General features: G+C 53.8%; 1 protein-coding gene across 7 annotated transcripts in view; it reads right to left on the bottom strand.

Annotated features, from left to right (window-relative positions):
* Positions 1-16,608, bottom strand: part of IFT140 (intraflagellar transport 140) — a 78,379-nt gene that overhangs the window by 33,882 nt on the left and 27,889 nt on the right. For all 7 annotated transcript variants that reach the window (XR_015720968.1, XM_045784665.2, XM_087853763.1 and 4 more), the window contains 6 exons: positions 12,367-12,494; positions 9,179-9,296; positions 6,969-7,099; positions 5,518-5,686; positions 3,768-3,899; positions 1,059-1,246 (listed from right to left, as the gene is read on the bottom strand). Coding sequence is in view for 6 of the 7 variants with exons in the window: in XM_045784665.2 (XP_045640621.2) it covers positions 1,059-1,246; positions 3,768-3,899; positions 5,518-5,686; positions 6,969-7,099; positions 9,179-9,296; positions 12,367-12,494 (866 nt within the window). In the remaining variant the exon portion in view is untranslated. The remainder of the gene's footprint in view (positions 1-1,058; positions 1,247-3,767; positions 3,900-5,517; positions 5,687-6,968; positions 7,100-9,178; positions 9,297-12,366; positions 12,495-16,608) is intronic.

The following is a 16,608-nucleotide window of genomic DNA, read 5'->3' as shown; positions in this document are numbered from 1 at the left end:
CTATGTTACAGACACCTTCGCTGCCCACAAGGGGGCGTTCCGTGGCGGGGCAGGAGGGTGTCTCTTCCAGGCGACTTAATTTTTTCATCTTTTTTTCCCATTTTAGTTTCACTCTGCAGTGATTTTTCTATCCTTTGGAGATTAAAATCTGTCAAATGCTCTTGAGAAGAACTGCTGACTTCTCTCAGGAATGGAGGGGAGGCTGCTTGCAGACAGCTCTTGAGTAAGGGGCACCTGGGCAGCGCACTCAGCTGAGCTCCAACTCTTGGTTTCGGCTCAAGTCATGATCTCCAGGGTCCTGGGACTGGACCCGTGTGGGGCTGCACACTCAGTGGAGAGTCGGCTTCCCGCCGTCCCCCTCCACACACGTGCGTGCTCTCTCCCTCTAAAATAAATAAATAGGGGAACCTGAGTGGCTCAGTCCCTTAAGCGTCTGCCTTCGGCTCAGGTCATCATCTCAGGGTCCTGGGATTGAGCCCTGCATCAGGCTCCATGCTCAGCGGGGAGCCTGCTTCTCCCTCTGCACCTCCCCCTACTTGTTGTCTCTCTCTTAAATAAATAACACCTTTAAAAAAAATAAATCTTTAAAAAAAATTTCTTTTAGAAGAAAATTTCTTTTAGAGCAAGGTTAATTGCATTGTCACCGTACTGTTTCGAGTGTTTGTTATTCAAACCTTCCTGTTTAGCAGCAATTATTCCCAGAGGAACAGGTATTACAAATATCGAGCAACTGCAGAACTTTCGACCAGAAAGAATACAGAACACAAGCAGCAGCCCAAGAGACCAGGAGCCCCTCAGAGGACAGCCAGGCTCACCTGCTCCGTGCGCCCTACCCTGCTGCCATAACACACCGGCTCTGTGACAGAAAGCGCCAGGGGTGTCCTGGCGTCCCCAAGTGCGGCGGCATTCCCGTGGGTGACAAACCATGAAATACACCATGACATCATCACAGAAGAGTTACTGACTCTCAGAACCTCACTTAGAAGGGGAGAGACACCTAAACAAGGCCCCCAGAGCCGTGCACTTCCCTGTGGCGCATCAGGGAGCAGAGTCCTCACCTTTTGATGAGTTTGATAGATTTGAAAGCTTCATCCATGTCTCCGACGGTGACGAAGAAGCTGAAGTGAAGCATGGCGTCCCGAGTGGGTTTATCGCAGTCCTCCAGCCCAACGAAGTCTCGTAGGGGTCTCCTGCCCACGCACGGGCACCCTGAGCCCACCTGGTCTTCTCCGTCTGCTTCTCCTGGCTGAACGACAAAGGCCACTATTGGTTGTCAGCTCCCAGAAAGTCTCAGGCCTTGAGAGCTGTGTCAGTGTCGGGTCTGTCTGCAGGCAGGCGAGGACGCCCAGCAACAAATCTGCCGAACGCAGCGCAAGTCTGTGGGCGTCTGAGGTCCCCGGAGCTGCTCACTAAAGCCACCTTCTCAACAGTTCTGAAATGACTATGCAGACGCCCATCTCCCAGGTCTGTTCTGCAGCCTAGAAAGAGGTGTTACGACCCACATGGACTCTCACGTTGGCACGAAGTCTTAAAATTAAGTGATGGCAATATGATTTCAGGTAGATTTTCCAAAACAGTAACTTGGATTAGTAGTGTGCCAGAGGAGGAGAGACCCTCCACTCTGCAGCCTGTGGTCAGAAGCACAGGACTGGGGATTGGAACCTGGGGTGAGGGCAGGGGGGGGTGTCAGGTGGGGCTGAGCCCCTAATCTGTGGGACCCGACGCTGTCTCTGGGTGGACGGTGTCAGGACTGAGTTGGTCATGTCGAGCACAGAGCTGTAGACAAAGTGTCAAGTAACTACGCTGTACACCTGAAGCTAATACATCATCAGACGTCAACTGCACTTCAGTGTAAAAAAAAAAAAAAAATTGAGTTGAATTGTCAGGTACCCAGATGATACCTGAGTGACAGCTGAGACCTGCGTGGTGCTGTGGGGGAACCCCTCGCCACGGTGGAATAGGGCCCAGGAATCCCGACCTCATCCCCGCTGCTGCTGCGTGACCCCTGCCTCTCTCTTCCTAGCAGCCCCCAACGCACTGCTCCCTCTGCCATTCATCTGCCATCCCCAACTTTAGGGGGCACATGACCTGGGCCTTGAAACACGGGTAGGGTTTGTCAGACCCAGGCATGGATGGCCAAGACCCTTCCATGCACAGAGCAGAGCATAAGCAAAGGACCCAGGGCAGTCCACCGTCTAGGTGGCTTGAATTTAGGGCTCGCCGAGGAGCACAGGCTGGGTCATGTCAGGAGGAGGCTGAATGCTGCAGAGCCTGCACTGAGTGGGAACGTCCAGAAAATGTGTGCACAGACCACAGGCAGAGGCCTGACTTTCATCAGGTCAGTTGTGTTGTGGATCTGATGCTGGGTTCCAATCAGAAGCTGGCCCACTGTGGTCACGCTTCGGAATTCTCACACAAACAGGAGTGCCTGTGGGTCACCTGCCACGTGCACTCGCTGCTGCCCTCGATTTGGAGGCTCATCTCTGTTCTGAGAGGAGGACACCGAGCTGGGACCTTGGGGGGTCAGACTCGCATCCACACCCTCAGGTGTGCAGGTGGGGAACCTCTGGACACTGTGCCGAGGGCCCTGAATACAGGTCAGTAATCTGAAGAAGGGCAGCTTTTCACCAAACACAATGCTTCACAGCTATTTGTTACAAACACTTCAGAGCTCAAATTAGTTCAGACTTCCTATATTGCCAATCCAGGTGAGCAAACTCCTTCGTGCATCACAAACATCAAGTGACAGGCTGCTCGTGCCACAGTCCCAGCAGGGATGAGGGCTCTCCTGCTCCCACCCGGGGGCTGCCGCGGCATCAGACTCCCCAGAAAGCCTGGTAACCGAGGCACGCCAGCAGGAAGCGTGCGGACAAGTGCAGCTCTGAATACATTACAACAGACCTTGGGAGCACAGCCAAGTCCGGGGGACAGATGCTGAGTGGGGAGTGGCACTCACAGCTGTGCTGCACGCACCTCCTTTCTGGGACAAGGAGGAAGGTGGGTGCACGGAGGCAGAAAGGAGAGGGGAAACAGGAGGCCCGTCAGTATACGGAGTAAACCACAGTCCGTGATGGGAAAGTAACGGGGAAACTCCACAGAAAGGACCTTAAACACCGTCACAACTTTTTGAGTTCTCAACTCGAGGAGAAATGAAAATGCCAAGGAGCACTAAGTAAGAATGAGGTCCAGAAGCAGCGTGACGGCACTGACAGTTTAAAATGAGGGAAGGAAGGAAGGCTGTGTGGACAGAGCTGCCGCGGCTCGCAGCCTCGCCACAGGACACTCACAGATGAAGGGGCTGTGGCAACGAGGAGGTCAAGCCCAGCGAAGGCAAAGAACTTACCCAAAAGAACCTAGCTGGGAGTATGCATGCGTGTCCTGCAAACAACCCCGTCTATCAACACTAAACACACACATGTGCGTGCAACATGCCTCCCGAGAGGCCACACGCCAGCCTGTTCCCAGGGGCCACCTCTGGGGCTGGGACTGTGCAGGGCTGCACCGTCCTTGGCCCCTTAGACCAGGGATCCTGGACTCTCCGTGTCAGTGCCGCTCTGTCTTGATGGCAAAGCCAAGTCCTATGAGTTTCCTGACCCAGAAACCTCTTAACTGCTGGAGTTTCAGGGAACAGATGAGAGCGGATGGCTTGCCTCGCTTAACCAGAGGGGAGGCGTGGCACCCTGGAGGCTCCGGGAAACCCCTGCAGACCCCTGCCCAACAGGGGAGGAGGACCTGCAAACACGGCCCTGTGCTCATCAGGCTCCCACCTTTCTCGTGAAGTAATAATAAGGCACTTCGATCCCCAGAAGATTCTGGTAGGCGGGAGGCCGGGGGAAGCTGTCCTGGAGCAAGAAGCCGTGCTCCTCCGTCACGAAGAAGGAGAGAATCAGCACGTCCGCCTGTGAGAGAGGGAACAGTGCTGTTTCTAGGTCACCAATACCATTTTCTATTTGGCATCTAATTCCCATTTTCATGGTCAGGATGTTTATATACAACAGAGAAAAAAGGATGAATGTGTGAACACAGTCTTACACAGACCCTCCACCTCCCCCTTTTGGAAGGATGCACCTCATGCAGTCTGAGAGCTGCTAGACCCTTCTCACGGACGGATTTTCTTGCAGCAAAAACTAATCTTTCCCATCCCCGTTGGTGAATGAAACTAAAGAACTCTTATGTTTCAAAGTCTTTCTGTTCAGTTCCTTGACTCTGACTTAAAAATCAACAATAGCAGAGGGGTGTCTGGGAGGCTCAGTCGGTTGACAGTCCGACTGTTGATTTCGGCTCAGGTCACGATCTCAAGGTCGTGGGATCGAGCCCCGTGTGGGGCTCCACACTCAGTGGGGAGTCTGCTTGAGATTCTCTTTCCCTCTCTCTTCCCCTGCTCGCATGTTCACTCTCTAAAAATAAATAAATCTTTACAATAGTCAACAACAGCAGAAAGATTCTGTCCTCTACTTTCAAGGGAGAAGGGACACAGAGGCGAGAGGCCGGGCACGCTGTCGGGTCCCACTGCGTTTGGCCGGGAGCAGCAGCACCGTCCGCAGCACCTTCTGAACGGGAAGAGCAGGAGGCCGAGGCGGCCAGGGCCCTTCCTCGCTGTGTGACCTCCTGCAATTTCCCATCATCTCACGAGAGCCCTAAAGAGGTACCTTACCAGAGTGCCGGGAAGTGCCTTTCACTGGCGATCAGCAGGTGCCCTCCCCGCTTGCCTGGGGTCATTACCCTCTACCATGAGAAAACTCTGTGCATGGCTGCTTCTCCGGTTCCAGTCACAGAGATGCCACCTCTGTGCGTTCTAACACTCAGTGTTTCAGAACCAAGAATCGGATCTGCTTCTGGAAGTTTCAGGGCATGGACACTGACTGCTGATAATCTTGGGCTCCCCGCTCTCACCACCCTGAGAGGGAACTTCCTTTGGCAAAGAAACAAGTTTGCTAGTGTAGGCAGCCTGGCTGTCCTTGCTGACTTACTGGGAACCCATTACAGATCCCTCCTGGAACAAGGTCATCACAGGGAGGTACAGCCAGACTCTGGGCTTTCCCAGGGAGCTCCAGACGTTCTGATAGCACATGTCTGGAAAGTGTTGGAGTCCTGGGCCCTACTGGGGGTGGCATGCCCTGCAGAGCCGGGGAGTCTGGTGAGGGTGGAGGGCAGGAACCAGGGCAAGGAGGCCAACACAGTGGGATTCGGCCTTGTTGGAGGGAAGAGCGAGAAGTCAGCTGACCCAGGCCCAGGACACGCCCCCACCATGGCTTAGCTTTATTAACTGTTTCGGTAGTGGGCTCTAACCTGGAGAAAAATACATAGCACTGGTGTAACAGGAAAACCAAAATAGGACAGTCTGAGTGAGACCAGACAGAGAGGGCTGTACCAACCCGGAAGGGAGACACAGGCCACATATCCTTGAGGCAGCACTCTGCTCCACAGGCACCAACCCCCTCTAATAAACTGCGTCAGGAGGGTTGTGAACCTGCCGAGCCCCCATGACTAGATAGAAACGCGGCGCGGCCACAGTACCGTGGGGCCTGGGCTGTCCTCGGTGGGCGGCTTCTTGTCCCCAGGCTGCAGCTGGGCTCCCGGCACTTCCCGCACGGCCTCGCACACGAACAGCCTGGGCTCGCTCTGGTCCCAGAAATGGCTCACAGGAATGAGATCCATCAGTCTCTCATCCACAGAGCCATGGCTCCTGAAAGAGAAGGCCCGTCCCGAGTCCTGAGAACTGAGGGGAGCAGCTGTGCTCACAGCCTCTGGAAACGCGTGCCCGGGATCTGGGTCAGCATCAGCGGGCTGCCGGCTTCGGAGCCCCTTCCCACAGCACGCTGCAGCCATCTGACACTGTCAGATGGAAGCAAGCTGGTGACGGAGGCCCGGTGTGGTCTTGTCGGAGCGCGTGTGGCGCTCTGGCTCGGGAGACTCCAGTGAGGGCTCTGCCAGCACAAGCGGGCGGACCTGGTGTCCTGCCAGGACGAGGTGTGCGTTACGGGGCTGATGCGCTGCGGTGCTGCCGGCAGACAAGCTGGGTCTGGAGGCACAGGAAGGCTCAGATCTCAGAGAAAGACAGGTGTCAGAGGGGAGGCTGCATGTGCACTGTCCCACTGCCACCGCAGAAGCGACAGGCTGGGCTGGATGTGGCTCAGAGGTGGAGGGAAAGCATGAGTCTAAGACACAATTCAAACAAGGAAAATGGGATGAGTCACAGATGAGGGGATTAAGGGAAAGGTCATCTGTGAGGTTTCAGACCAGGCGACCAGGGAGAGCGACCAGAGTGGACAAGAACAGTCCCTGGGGAATGAGGTTCAGGTGACGGCAAGAAATTCCGGAGACATTTGGAGCCCGAGAAGCAGAGTGAAGCTGGGGAGAAGTGAGGGTGGGGCCACTGGCAGTGGCCAGTTTAAGCCACCAGGGGAAAGAAGGTTCTGGAACAGGATTTGAGCTGGGTAGGGAGGTGGGGGCTGTCACAGAGCAGACAGAGCAGACGCCGGCAAGGCCAGCCGTGGGCTCTGCTGCAGTGCCCTTGGGGCAGGCGCTGGCCGCAGCGTCCACCCTGAGTCCTAAGCAGCACACGTGGCCCTTGGGTGTCACTTCCTGCAGAATCAAACGTGAGCCCTGAGTAGAGCAGGGGGAGCTCTCCCTGCAGGAGAAGGAGCTGCAAACACCGACTCCCTGAAAACCACCATTACTTCTCTAGAAGTGCGACGTCGACCACCCGGATGCCCCCCCTTCCCAGGCACTGATGCATCAGTCACCATGGGGCCCTGGCCACCACTGCTCTTCCAGAAGCCCGGTTCTGCCAGGTAATTCTGGGACCTCAGGGCTCAAATCCATCCCCTGCCCGGGTGTACTGGCTCTCTGGCCTGTTTTGAGCACCGGCAACTACTGGGGTCCCCGAGGCTTGAAAAGCTCAACTCAGCAACTGAGTATCAGTGTCAGTATTTTTTCAATGAAATCCTCCCAAACCACACTCTTACTTCTTGGTCTCTTGCCCATTAAAGGACAATGTCTCCCTCCGATCAATCTGTCCCGTCTTGAAGTCGAGGATGGTCACGGTGTCCATTTCCACGTCATAGAAGCAGATTCTGGAATCAGGGCTGTTGTCCGCCTAGGGGAAGAGAAAATGGAGCTCACGGTACCACCTGGCTGACAGACCATAGATTTGAGAACAAGAATCTGGTGTCCATGACCCGCTGGTCACTCTGGCATTCCTAATGTAGACATCAACTTACTTTCATCCCACTGAGACCACTGCTCAATCACTACTTTATAATTTCCGAGCACTGAAAACAAATTCTAACATGTCGTGAAGGCCCGACTCCAGCTGTCCAGCTGTGGTCAGTGCTGACTTGAGTGATGTCATCTTTGCTGAGGTGGTCTGACCGTGGGGACACGGGGGAGTCTGGATCCCAATAAACCAGTTCTCACGCAGGTGACAAAAACAAGAGAAAGGAAACCAGGTTGGCTGCTGGAGCAACAAATGCCAAGAACTCGGGTAGACCGTTCGAGGCCTCACTCTAGGAGACAGAAGAACGCTAAGGCCCTAGGCCTTAGACAGAAGAAGATACCGTAAGCTTAAAAGCAAAAGGATCACAAAATCATCAATAGGTTTGAGTACCTATGAATATGCTTCTAGTCACCACAAACACCTTAGCAAAGGGAAAGACACACAACAGACCGGAGACGCATCAGCAACACCAAAGGCGAGCAGCCTCCTGCCCCAGACCCTCCTTTCCCAAGCACACTCCCCTCCCCCAGGGGAGTGCCGGTAGGGCTGGGGGGACAGCTGATTTTCACCGCAAGCTCCCTTGTGCTCTTGAACTTATTTTTTTTTGTCCTTTTCTCTGAGCATAGGCAAGAATCCCTGATGCAAGGAGACGTGTCCTCGTCCCTCAGTATCACTGCACATTGGAGAAGCAGGCCTCTGGAGCTGGTTGTCACTATGCCGTCCGCACTCCTGCGGTGCATTCATCCCCAGAGGTGCTCTCCCCCTCTCCCCGCTGCATGCCTGCTTTTGTTCCTGTGCATGCGTGTCCTGGCACTGCCCTCCAGCTGCCTGGATCAGTGACCCAGGACTTCCCTGCATGCAGTGCTTGACCACCCTCCCCATGTCCCGTCTTGGTGCTCAGGCTGGCAGGGCTGCTCTTCTCCTCCCGAGGATCCCTATTCAGCCAGACTTCCTTCTGAGACTCAGGCTTGTCTTTACAGGCCCTCTTGTTGCCCTCAGATGCCTCAAACTCAACACTGGACGCCTCATCATCCCCACAAAGGCTCCTCACCACATTTCCCTTTCCACCTCCACACTGCTGCGGGGGGTAGAACCAGCCCCGGCCTGTCCGTGCCCACACCAGCCAATCCCAACCCTCAGGACGGCTGCGATGGGCACCAAGGGGACTTCCGCACATGCCCCACCACTGAGAAGCAATCTTAGAAAGTTGCTACATTATACTCCTGCCTCGTCTCTGCGCCAACGTTTGCGCCTGTGTGGTGGCCCACTGCCCGTGGCAGCCTTGGCCTCGCCCCTCTGCCACAGACCCTTGGCCAGGCCAGGCTCTGTCACCAGCTCGCACTCTGGGTGTCCCTGCCTGTGCCTCCCTGCTGCACGCTTGTCTGGCGGGTTCACAGCTCCTTGGGAGCCTCCTGACCAGCGGCTCGCCCAGCACCACCCGGCAGTTTGACTCATTCCTAGATGGGTGTCTGTTCATCCACATGGAGGGGCCGGGCTCTCCTGTTTAACCACCGGCCCGTGTCCACCGTGCCCAGAGAAGCGCCTGGCTCACGAAAGGCAACCAGTAACATAGTCACGAATGAACGGCTTCACGAGCAAACACCCACAGGCGGCAGGGCCCACTGTCTGCCGAGGACAGACGTGCCCACGTCAATGCCCTTCAGACCCTGCCCCCAGCTGTCGTCGCAGCCTTTATTTCTCTAAGCCAGAGCTCAGAGGTCCTTGCAAGCCCCTTGTGCCAAGATAGCACAGCTGGCTGACGAAAAGGGACAGAAGCGAGAAGAGGTGCAGAGCCCTGCACAGGAAGGACTGCAGTTTCAGAGGAATTAGGGACCGGGGACACGTGGGGGCTCAGGCCTCGTGGTGGAAGGGGAGGTGGGGCCGCAGAGCTGTGAGCGCAGATGGGCACAGCCCGAGAAGGACGGCGGTCCTGGGAGGGCGCCGCTGACCTCCACCCACCTTGCTGAGGAGGACGCTGATCTTGCTGCCGCTAGCGTTACACCTGAGCGAGGCCATGCCCGCTGTGCCCGGGATCAGCGCGGCCACGTTCTTGTCGCTGCAGTGCACCTTCGCCTCCCTGCAGGGGGACACAAGGGTCTCAGGGCAAAGCACAAGCCCGTCCCTCGGGCATTCACCCTCCCCATATGTGGGCAGCTCGCAGTCCCAGGACCGGCTCTCTGAGTGACTGGAAACTTTCATTCACACAACTTGGGGCTCCTTGAAGGCCCAGCCACGCTCACTCTGGGGGTCTGGACACCCCAGAAGGGCCAGCTCAGAACACAGGGCGAGCTTAAACCTTTAAATTTTTAAAAAAAAGATTTTATTTATTTATTTGACAGAGAGAGACGTGAGACAGGGAACACAAGCAGGGGGAGTGTGAGAGGAAGAAGCAGGCTTCCCGCTGAGCAGGGAGCCTGATGTGGGGCTTAATCCCAGCACCCTGGGATCACGCCCTGAGCCGAAGGCAGACGCTTAACGGCTGAGCCACCCAGACGACCCAAACCTTTAAAATTTTTAAATTGAGGGGCGCCTGGGTGACTCCGTTGGGCAAGCATCTGCCTTTGGCTCAGGTCATGATCCCAGGGTCCTGGGATCGAGGCCCGCGTCAGGCTCCCTGCTCCACGGAGAGCCTGCTTCTCCCCCCACCTCTCCTCCTGCTCGAGCTCTCTCTCTTGTTCTCACTCCCTGTCTCTCAAATAAATAAATGAAATCTCAAAAAAATAATAAAATAAACTTAAATTGAGGTATAATTGACAATAACATCATATTACCTTCAGATATAAACACAATGATCTAAGATTTGTCTGGGTGAATTTTTTTTAAAGATTTTATTTATTATTTATTTGAGAGAGAGACAGCAATAGTGAGAGAGAGCATGAGCGGGGGGGGGGGAGAGAGCACAAGCAGGGAGGAGAGGGAGAAGCAGGGCTCCTGCCAAGCAGGGGCCCCATGTGGGGCTCAATCCCAGGACCCTGGGATCATGACCTAAGCCAAAGGGAGAAGCTTCACCCAGGCGCCCCTGTCTGGGTGAATATGTAAAGTTCCTAGGTTTACTAAACAAACACGAGTATGTGCCCCTCCCCCTACTCTTCTGACCTAAAAGCGGCTGCTCTGCGCGCAGCTTCTCCCGGTCCTTCCTGACAGAAGGGGCTGTTGTCACAGGGCTGCACCTGCGGAGAAACAAAAGCGCACCGAGGAGCCCCGCCTTAGCTGGTTCTAGCTTGGTGCTCTGAACAGTACTGGGTGGGCAGCGGTGGCTCATCTCGATTGTTCTCACTGAATTCCCACTTCCTCTGTGCTTCCCTCACATCCTCTGTCCCAGGAGCCCCTCCAGGCCCCACGTGACATTTCACGGTCCCATCTCCTTCGGCTCCTCTGGGCTGGGACAGTCTCTCAGACTCCAGGCTCGCGTGCACATCTCCTGTCTCAGTCCTGCAATTTCTCCAAGGAGCCTGGTCCTCCTGACGGAGAATGCTATGGAAACCCGCCTCTGGGCACCGGGCGTGCCTGCTGCCTCTTGGGGCCGCACAGAGCAAGGACACGCATGGGGACTAACTGCTGGACGTACGTGTGTCTCACCCGGCTATGTGTTAAGCTAAACATGACTTCCACTCAACCCATCACCATGCGGCTCCTTCTCGCCTCCTCCCTGCTTCTCCGTCACCTTCTCCCAACGGCGAAGTCCCAGCTCCCAAAACCTGCATTGGCTACTCAGTCCTTCACTTCTGCACACCCGAGCGCCGCCGTGGGCCGGTCACCCTGCGCCGTGTGGGGCGGCTCTGTGGACAGCAGGGCAGCACCATATGCGGGCCCCTGGGCAACAGTGTCAACACCCCACTGACCCCCAGAGGGCCCGGGTCAGCACCAGCGCTCCAGGAGGCTGTCCCACACATTTCTAGCATGCCTGTGTTGTTGTTTCACGTTCCGTATGCCAGCCTGGCACCTCTACAAGACTTCTTAATTCGCATGCATCTTGGGCTCGGTTTGTGCTATAAAGCTCTGCAGGCTCTGACAACCACAGGGCCTGTGTCTATCAAGCAGAAAATGTTACCACCTAAGAATTGCCCTATGCTCTATGTGCTCCACTGTCCTCCTGTTTGCTCCCACCCCAGCACACAAAGATTAAGAATTTATGCCAAACGGGCGCCTGGGTGGTCCAGTCGGTTAAGCATCCAACTCTTGATTTCAGCTCAGGCCGTGATCTCAGGGTCCTGGGATGGAGCCCTGCATGGGGCTCCACACTCAACATGGAGTCTGCTTGGGATTCACTCTCTCCCTCACTCTCTGTCCCTCCCCCATTTGCTCTCTCATTCTTTCTCTAATAAATAAATATTTTTTAAAAAGGATTTATGCCAAAACATAAGGCATTACAAAAAATTCAGTGGAGGGCGCCTGGGTGGCTCAGTCAGTTAAGTGTCTGCCTTTGGCTCAGGTCATGATCTCAGGGTCCTGGGATCAAGTCCCACATTGGGCTTCTTGCTCAGTGAGGAGTCTGTTTCTCCCTCTGCCTGCAATCCCCCTGTTTGTGCGCTCTCTTTCTCTAATAAATAGAATCTTGAAAAAAAAATTCAGTAGAATGAAAAAAATTCAGTGGAATGAAACAGGAACATGAAGAGGTTTCCGGCTCCTATCCATTTTCCACACATGATACTGTCTCCCAATTTTCACATGTGCACAGGCATCCATCACTTTAGTGCATGTCCAAGATGCTGTGTTTTTTAGCAAACTGAAGGTCTGTGGGAACCTGCGTTGGGCAAGTCTAGCAGCGCCATTTTCCAGCAGCATTTGCTCATTTGGCATCTGTCACATTTTGTTATTTTTGCATTAGCTCAAATATGTTCATTATTGTTGTATTTGTTATGGTGACCTGTGGTCAGTGCTTACAATGTGCTGAAAGTTCACATGATGGTTGGCACTGTTTAGCAAAAAAGGACTTTTTAATTAAGGCATGGACATTTTCTGGACACAGTGTTACTGTATCTTTAATAGACTGCAGTAGAGTATAAACGTAACTTTTACATGTACCGGGAAACCAAAAATCCATCTGACTCACTTTACTGCGAGAGTTGCTCTACCACTGTGGTCTGAAACCAAACCCACAGTATCTCCAAGGTAGGCCTGTACTTTTATTTAGATAGAAATTGTACCTTCGGGAAAGATCAAAGCTTTTAAAATGAGCCAGGTCTGTCCCCACAACCAGGAAATTTCCACAGACATCAAAGAAGCATGGATTCCCCTCTGCCTCGGAGAACGGTAAGAGCTGTTTCACGGTCCCCTGAGGAAAAGAAAAGAATGAGGATTAAGGAAAGCAGCCTGTGCAGCCTTTCACTTGTTATTGAACATTACTCACAGGTAATCCTGTGCACACTAAGCAGACACTGAGTGTTTCCAATGGCCCAGTGTGCGCCCAGCACCTCCCAGATTCTAACGCTACATGCGGAAGACTCAGGGGTGTCTGGTGCTCACAGCTGGGAATTTCCCAGGATAAGGGCCACAGTGGTGTCTTCTGTTCTATTACTGAAGGGGACTTCTGGTCACTGCCCAAGGGCGGGGCGGGCTGCCAGGACGACCAACCACTGATCAGAGGGCTCAACTTTCAGTCCTACCCTAACCTCCAGGAAGGGGACAGGGCCCCCGTCCCCAGGTTGAATCAATCGCCAAAGGCCAATGACTTCGTCAATCTGACTATGCAATGAAGCTCCATAAAAACCCAAAAGGACTGGGTTCGGAGCGCTTCCAGGTAGCTGACCACCTGGAGGTGTGGGGGGAATGGTGCCCAGAGAGGACTCTGTGCCCTCCCCAGACCTCGCCCTGGGCATCTCCTCGTCTGGCTGTCGATTCGTCTCCTTTACCCACCCTTCAGTAAACCAGTAACACGAGCTGCGCTAGCCAACTGGAAGAGCCCAAGGACGAGGGACCCTCCACTGTGCAGCCTGTGGTCAGAAGCACAGGACTGGGGACTGGCGTCTGGGGTGGGGGCAGGGCTGAGCCCCTCACCTGTGGGGCTGACGCTGTCCCTGGGTGGACGGTGTCACAACTGAACTCAGTTGTGGGCACCCCGTGGTATCTGAGGAACCCCAGCTGCCAGCATGCTGGAACCGGCTCTGGGAACCTAAAAGACTCCCTCTGTAACCACCTGCCATTCAACTGCTCACCACCCCCCAACCACCGCCTCTTCTTTCCCTCTGCTCTGCCTCTCAGCTGCCCCGCTCCAGGTCTCCAGACCTTACTGCTGGCCCCTCCTAACTGACCTCACTGTTGGCCAGCTCCCCTAGACTTTCCCACTAGACAGACACAAAAGTTATCTTCTAGGAGAAAATAATACAAAACCAAGAAACAAGCCAGAATGCTTGTGACCATCACTCCGGGCTTCACGACCCCCACTGTCTTCGAGGTGAGGGCCCTCCTGCCACATTTCCCACTGCTTCCATTTCCACCAGCATTAGAACCAGCCCCTTCCTCAGCTCTGGCCTGTAAATGAGCCCCCCATGGGGTGCCCCTCCGTCACTGCCCCAAATGGCATAAGGCACTGGGGTGAGTGGGGCTCCACCTTCTGCCTGGAGAGAAGTCCCGTTAGAGAGCTGGAAGGTACATAGCAGCCGTCTGGTGTCGTCTCAGAGGAGCAACAAAAACCGCAGTTTGTGTGTCTACGTCCTCGAGAGCTCCCCGCGGGGAGAAGGGTCTGGAGAGATGCAGTCCAGGCTTCCAAATCCCAAGTCAGTGTAGGCTGCTGTACACATGCTGGCATTATATCACTAGTTACCAGGGACGCATGTTCCTTTTAGTTAAAAAATTAACAAGAAGACTTAACTCCAGGCCCTTGTTGTCAGAGACCCACAAGGCCAGGCAACCCAGATCCTTAGTCGCCACCATGTTTCCTAGTATACCTTTCACCTGTTCCCAGCAGGCCATTCTCCCCTTCCCACTATGCCCTTCACCCTTTCCCAGCAGGCTGTTCTTCCTTTCCTAGCATGTCTTTCCTGCTTTCTCAGCACGTTGATAGCCCTGTGAAAATTAATAAAGAAAATCTCCTTTAAAAATGAAGGGGACGGCCAGCAGGGGGCGCTCTCAGCACTACCCCTCCTGGTCAATACAGACCCAAGGGGAAGAGAGGTCCCCTGCAGGTGGACGCTGCGGTAGCACTCCAAGCAGGAAGAAGGCAGCATTCTTCCTCCCCCAGCAGCAGCCCTGCCGATGAGAAGCCCCCATACTTAGAACTCCCGGTTTACTCCAATGGGCTTTCCGTTGACAACAGCCCTCGCACGGTGCCACTCTCCTCCTCAGTTTCACCTGATACTGGCCGAATCCACCGTGCACCTCTCATCAAGATTCAAACAGATCCGTCAGAAGCTCTTCCCAGAACAATACGCTCTAAGTAAAGATGGCCTTCAAGACATGGGACCCATACTAGATGACAGGCTCAGGGCCTCATTATCCCCTGCACCAGGCCCTACTGTAACAGCCCCGTTTTACCTGGTAGAAAAGCCAGTGGTTGGGGATGGAGGTCTGCTGAGGACACGTGAGCAGTAACTAACACCGCACCCTCAGCACCCACTGTTTCCAGCCCTCCCACACTAACAGCCATCCCAACAAAATCCCCCCCGCGGTGGACCTCTGCAGTGCGTCGTCAGTATTCCAGTTGATGAGGATAGCCAGTACTGCCCCAACGTTTCTCAGCGTCCGTCTCTTCACAAACCCTAAAAGCCAATTTGGATGATACAAAGCTTTTCGCAGACTCTAGGTTGTTTTTTTTTTTTGTTTTTTTTTTTAAGATTTTATTTATTTATTCGACAGAGATAGAGACAGCCAGCGAGAGAGGGAACACAAGCAGGGGGAGTGGGAGAGGAAGAAGCAGGCTCATAGCGGAAGAGCCTGATGTGGGGCTCGATCCCATAATGCCAGGATCACGCCCTGAGCCAAAGGCAGACGCCTAACCGCTGTGCCACCCAGGCGCCCCTCGCAGACTCTAGGTTGTGACAACACGGGAAGGATTTGCTCTGCTCCTGCTGCTCAAACCTCTTCACAGGAGACAACATCCACTTGTTAAGACTTTTGGTCTAAAAGAGACAAGTCTCCAAAGAAGAACTGCAGTTTGCTCAAGCTCAGATGCTTGGGGCACCTGATCTCAGAACAAGGGCTACGGCCAGAACAGACGAAACCCGTCACGACTGCTGAACGCTGCCAGATCACCCTTTGACTCCCCGTGACAATGTACAGGACACTCCTCTAACCAATGCTCGTGTTCATGGCTTAGTGATGGTTCGTATTTAAAGGAAGAAAATGGCAAATACTGTGCTGGGTCTGCTGTTGCAACTTCCTGTGAAGTCATCGAGGCAGCACCCCTACTGCTGGTGACTTCGGCCCAACAGGCTGCTACGTGCCCGTACGGGGCTTATATCTCAGCCGTGGTAAAACTGTAAACATTTATAGTGACTGTCAGTAGGCCTTTGGGTAGCCCATGATTTGGGGATGTTAAGAAATCAACAGTTTCCTTAGCTCCAATGAGGATAAAATTTAAGATGGCTCCTATGTCCAAAATTAATTAGATGCCATGCTTTTTTTTTTTTTTTAAGAGAGAGAGAGAGAGTGAGGAGAGCAGCAGAGGGAGAGAGAGAATCTTCAAGCAGATTCTGCGCTAAGCGCAGAGCCCAACATGGGGCTTGATGCCTCCACCCTCGGATCATCACCTGAGCTGGACGCTTAAGACTGAGCCACCCAGGTGCCCCTAGATGCCACACTTTTGCCCCCAGCTCTGCTATTATTAAGGTTCCTGGGCATTCAAGACTTGACTCTCTGGAGGCCAAAGGAAACCACAGAACTATTATTTCCACCAAAAATGCTGCTGTCAAGGAGACTGATAGCTAGACCTCTGTCATTTTCCAAAGGGATGTTCTTTCAAATGACAATTTGGAAAAACTGACCAGAGATGCCCAACAGCTGGCTCCAGAAAAGAAAGACAATGGTGAAACTCTAACAATTACGAGTTTGATAAAAAGAGAACTCTGGGTGGGACCAAATAAGGATCTGGCCCTACCAGAAATTCCAAAGCCCCACTACTTACCACCATATATGTGTTAAACCACTGGTTTACTGACAGAATGATAGTGTTCATGAACAAACACTGGCGAGGAATATTAATGGGCCACAAAACGTGTCCACCTCACTTGTCCCGCCTGTTGAAAGTATAATCCAGAGAAACCTGTTCATACCGATGGATTTTATAAAACTTCCCCATCCATGGATATAAATGTTTTGGTCACAATCTGTATGTTTTCTCACTGGACTGAAGTTTTCCCTTGCAAACAGACCACTGCTTCTTCTGTGGCTAAAATCCTGTTAGCAAACTCCACCCCTACCTGGGAACCCCTCTTAAACTGCACAGTGATGAG

The sequence above is a fragment of the Ursus americanus genome, chromosome 2 (assembly GCF_024610735.1).
Source record: "Ursus americanus isolate L20-20 chromosome 2, mUrsAme1.1.p, whole genome shotgun sequence".
Lineage (NCBI taxonomy): Eukaryota > Metazoa > Chordata > Mammalia > Carnivora > Ursidae > Ursus > Ursus americanus.
The sequence above is the reverse complement of the archived record's forward strand: the minus strand, read 5'-3'. Positions and strand labels throughout refer to the sequence as shown.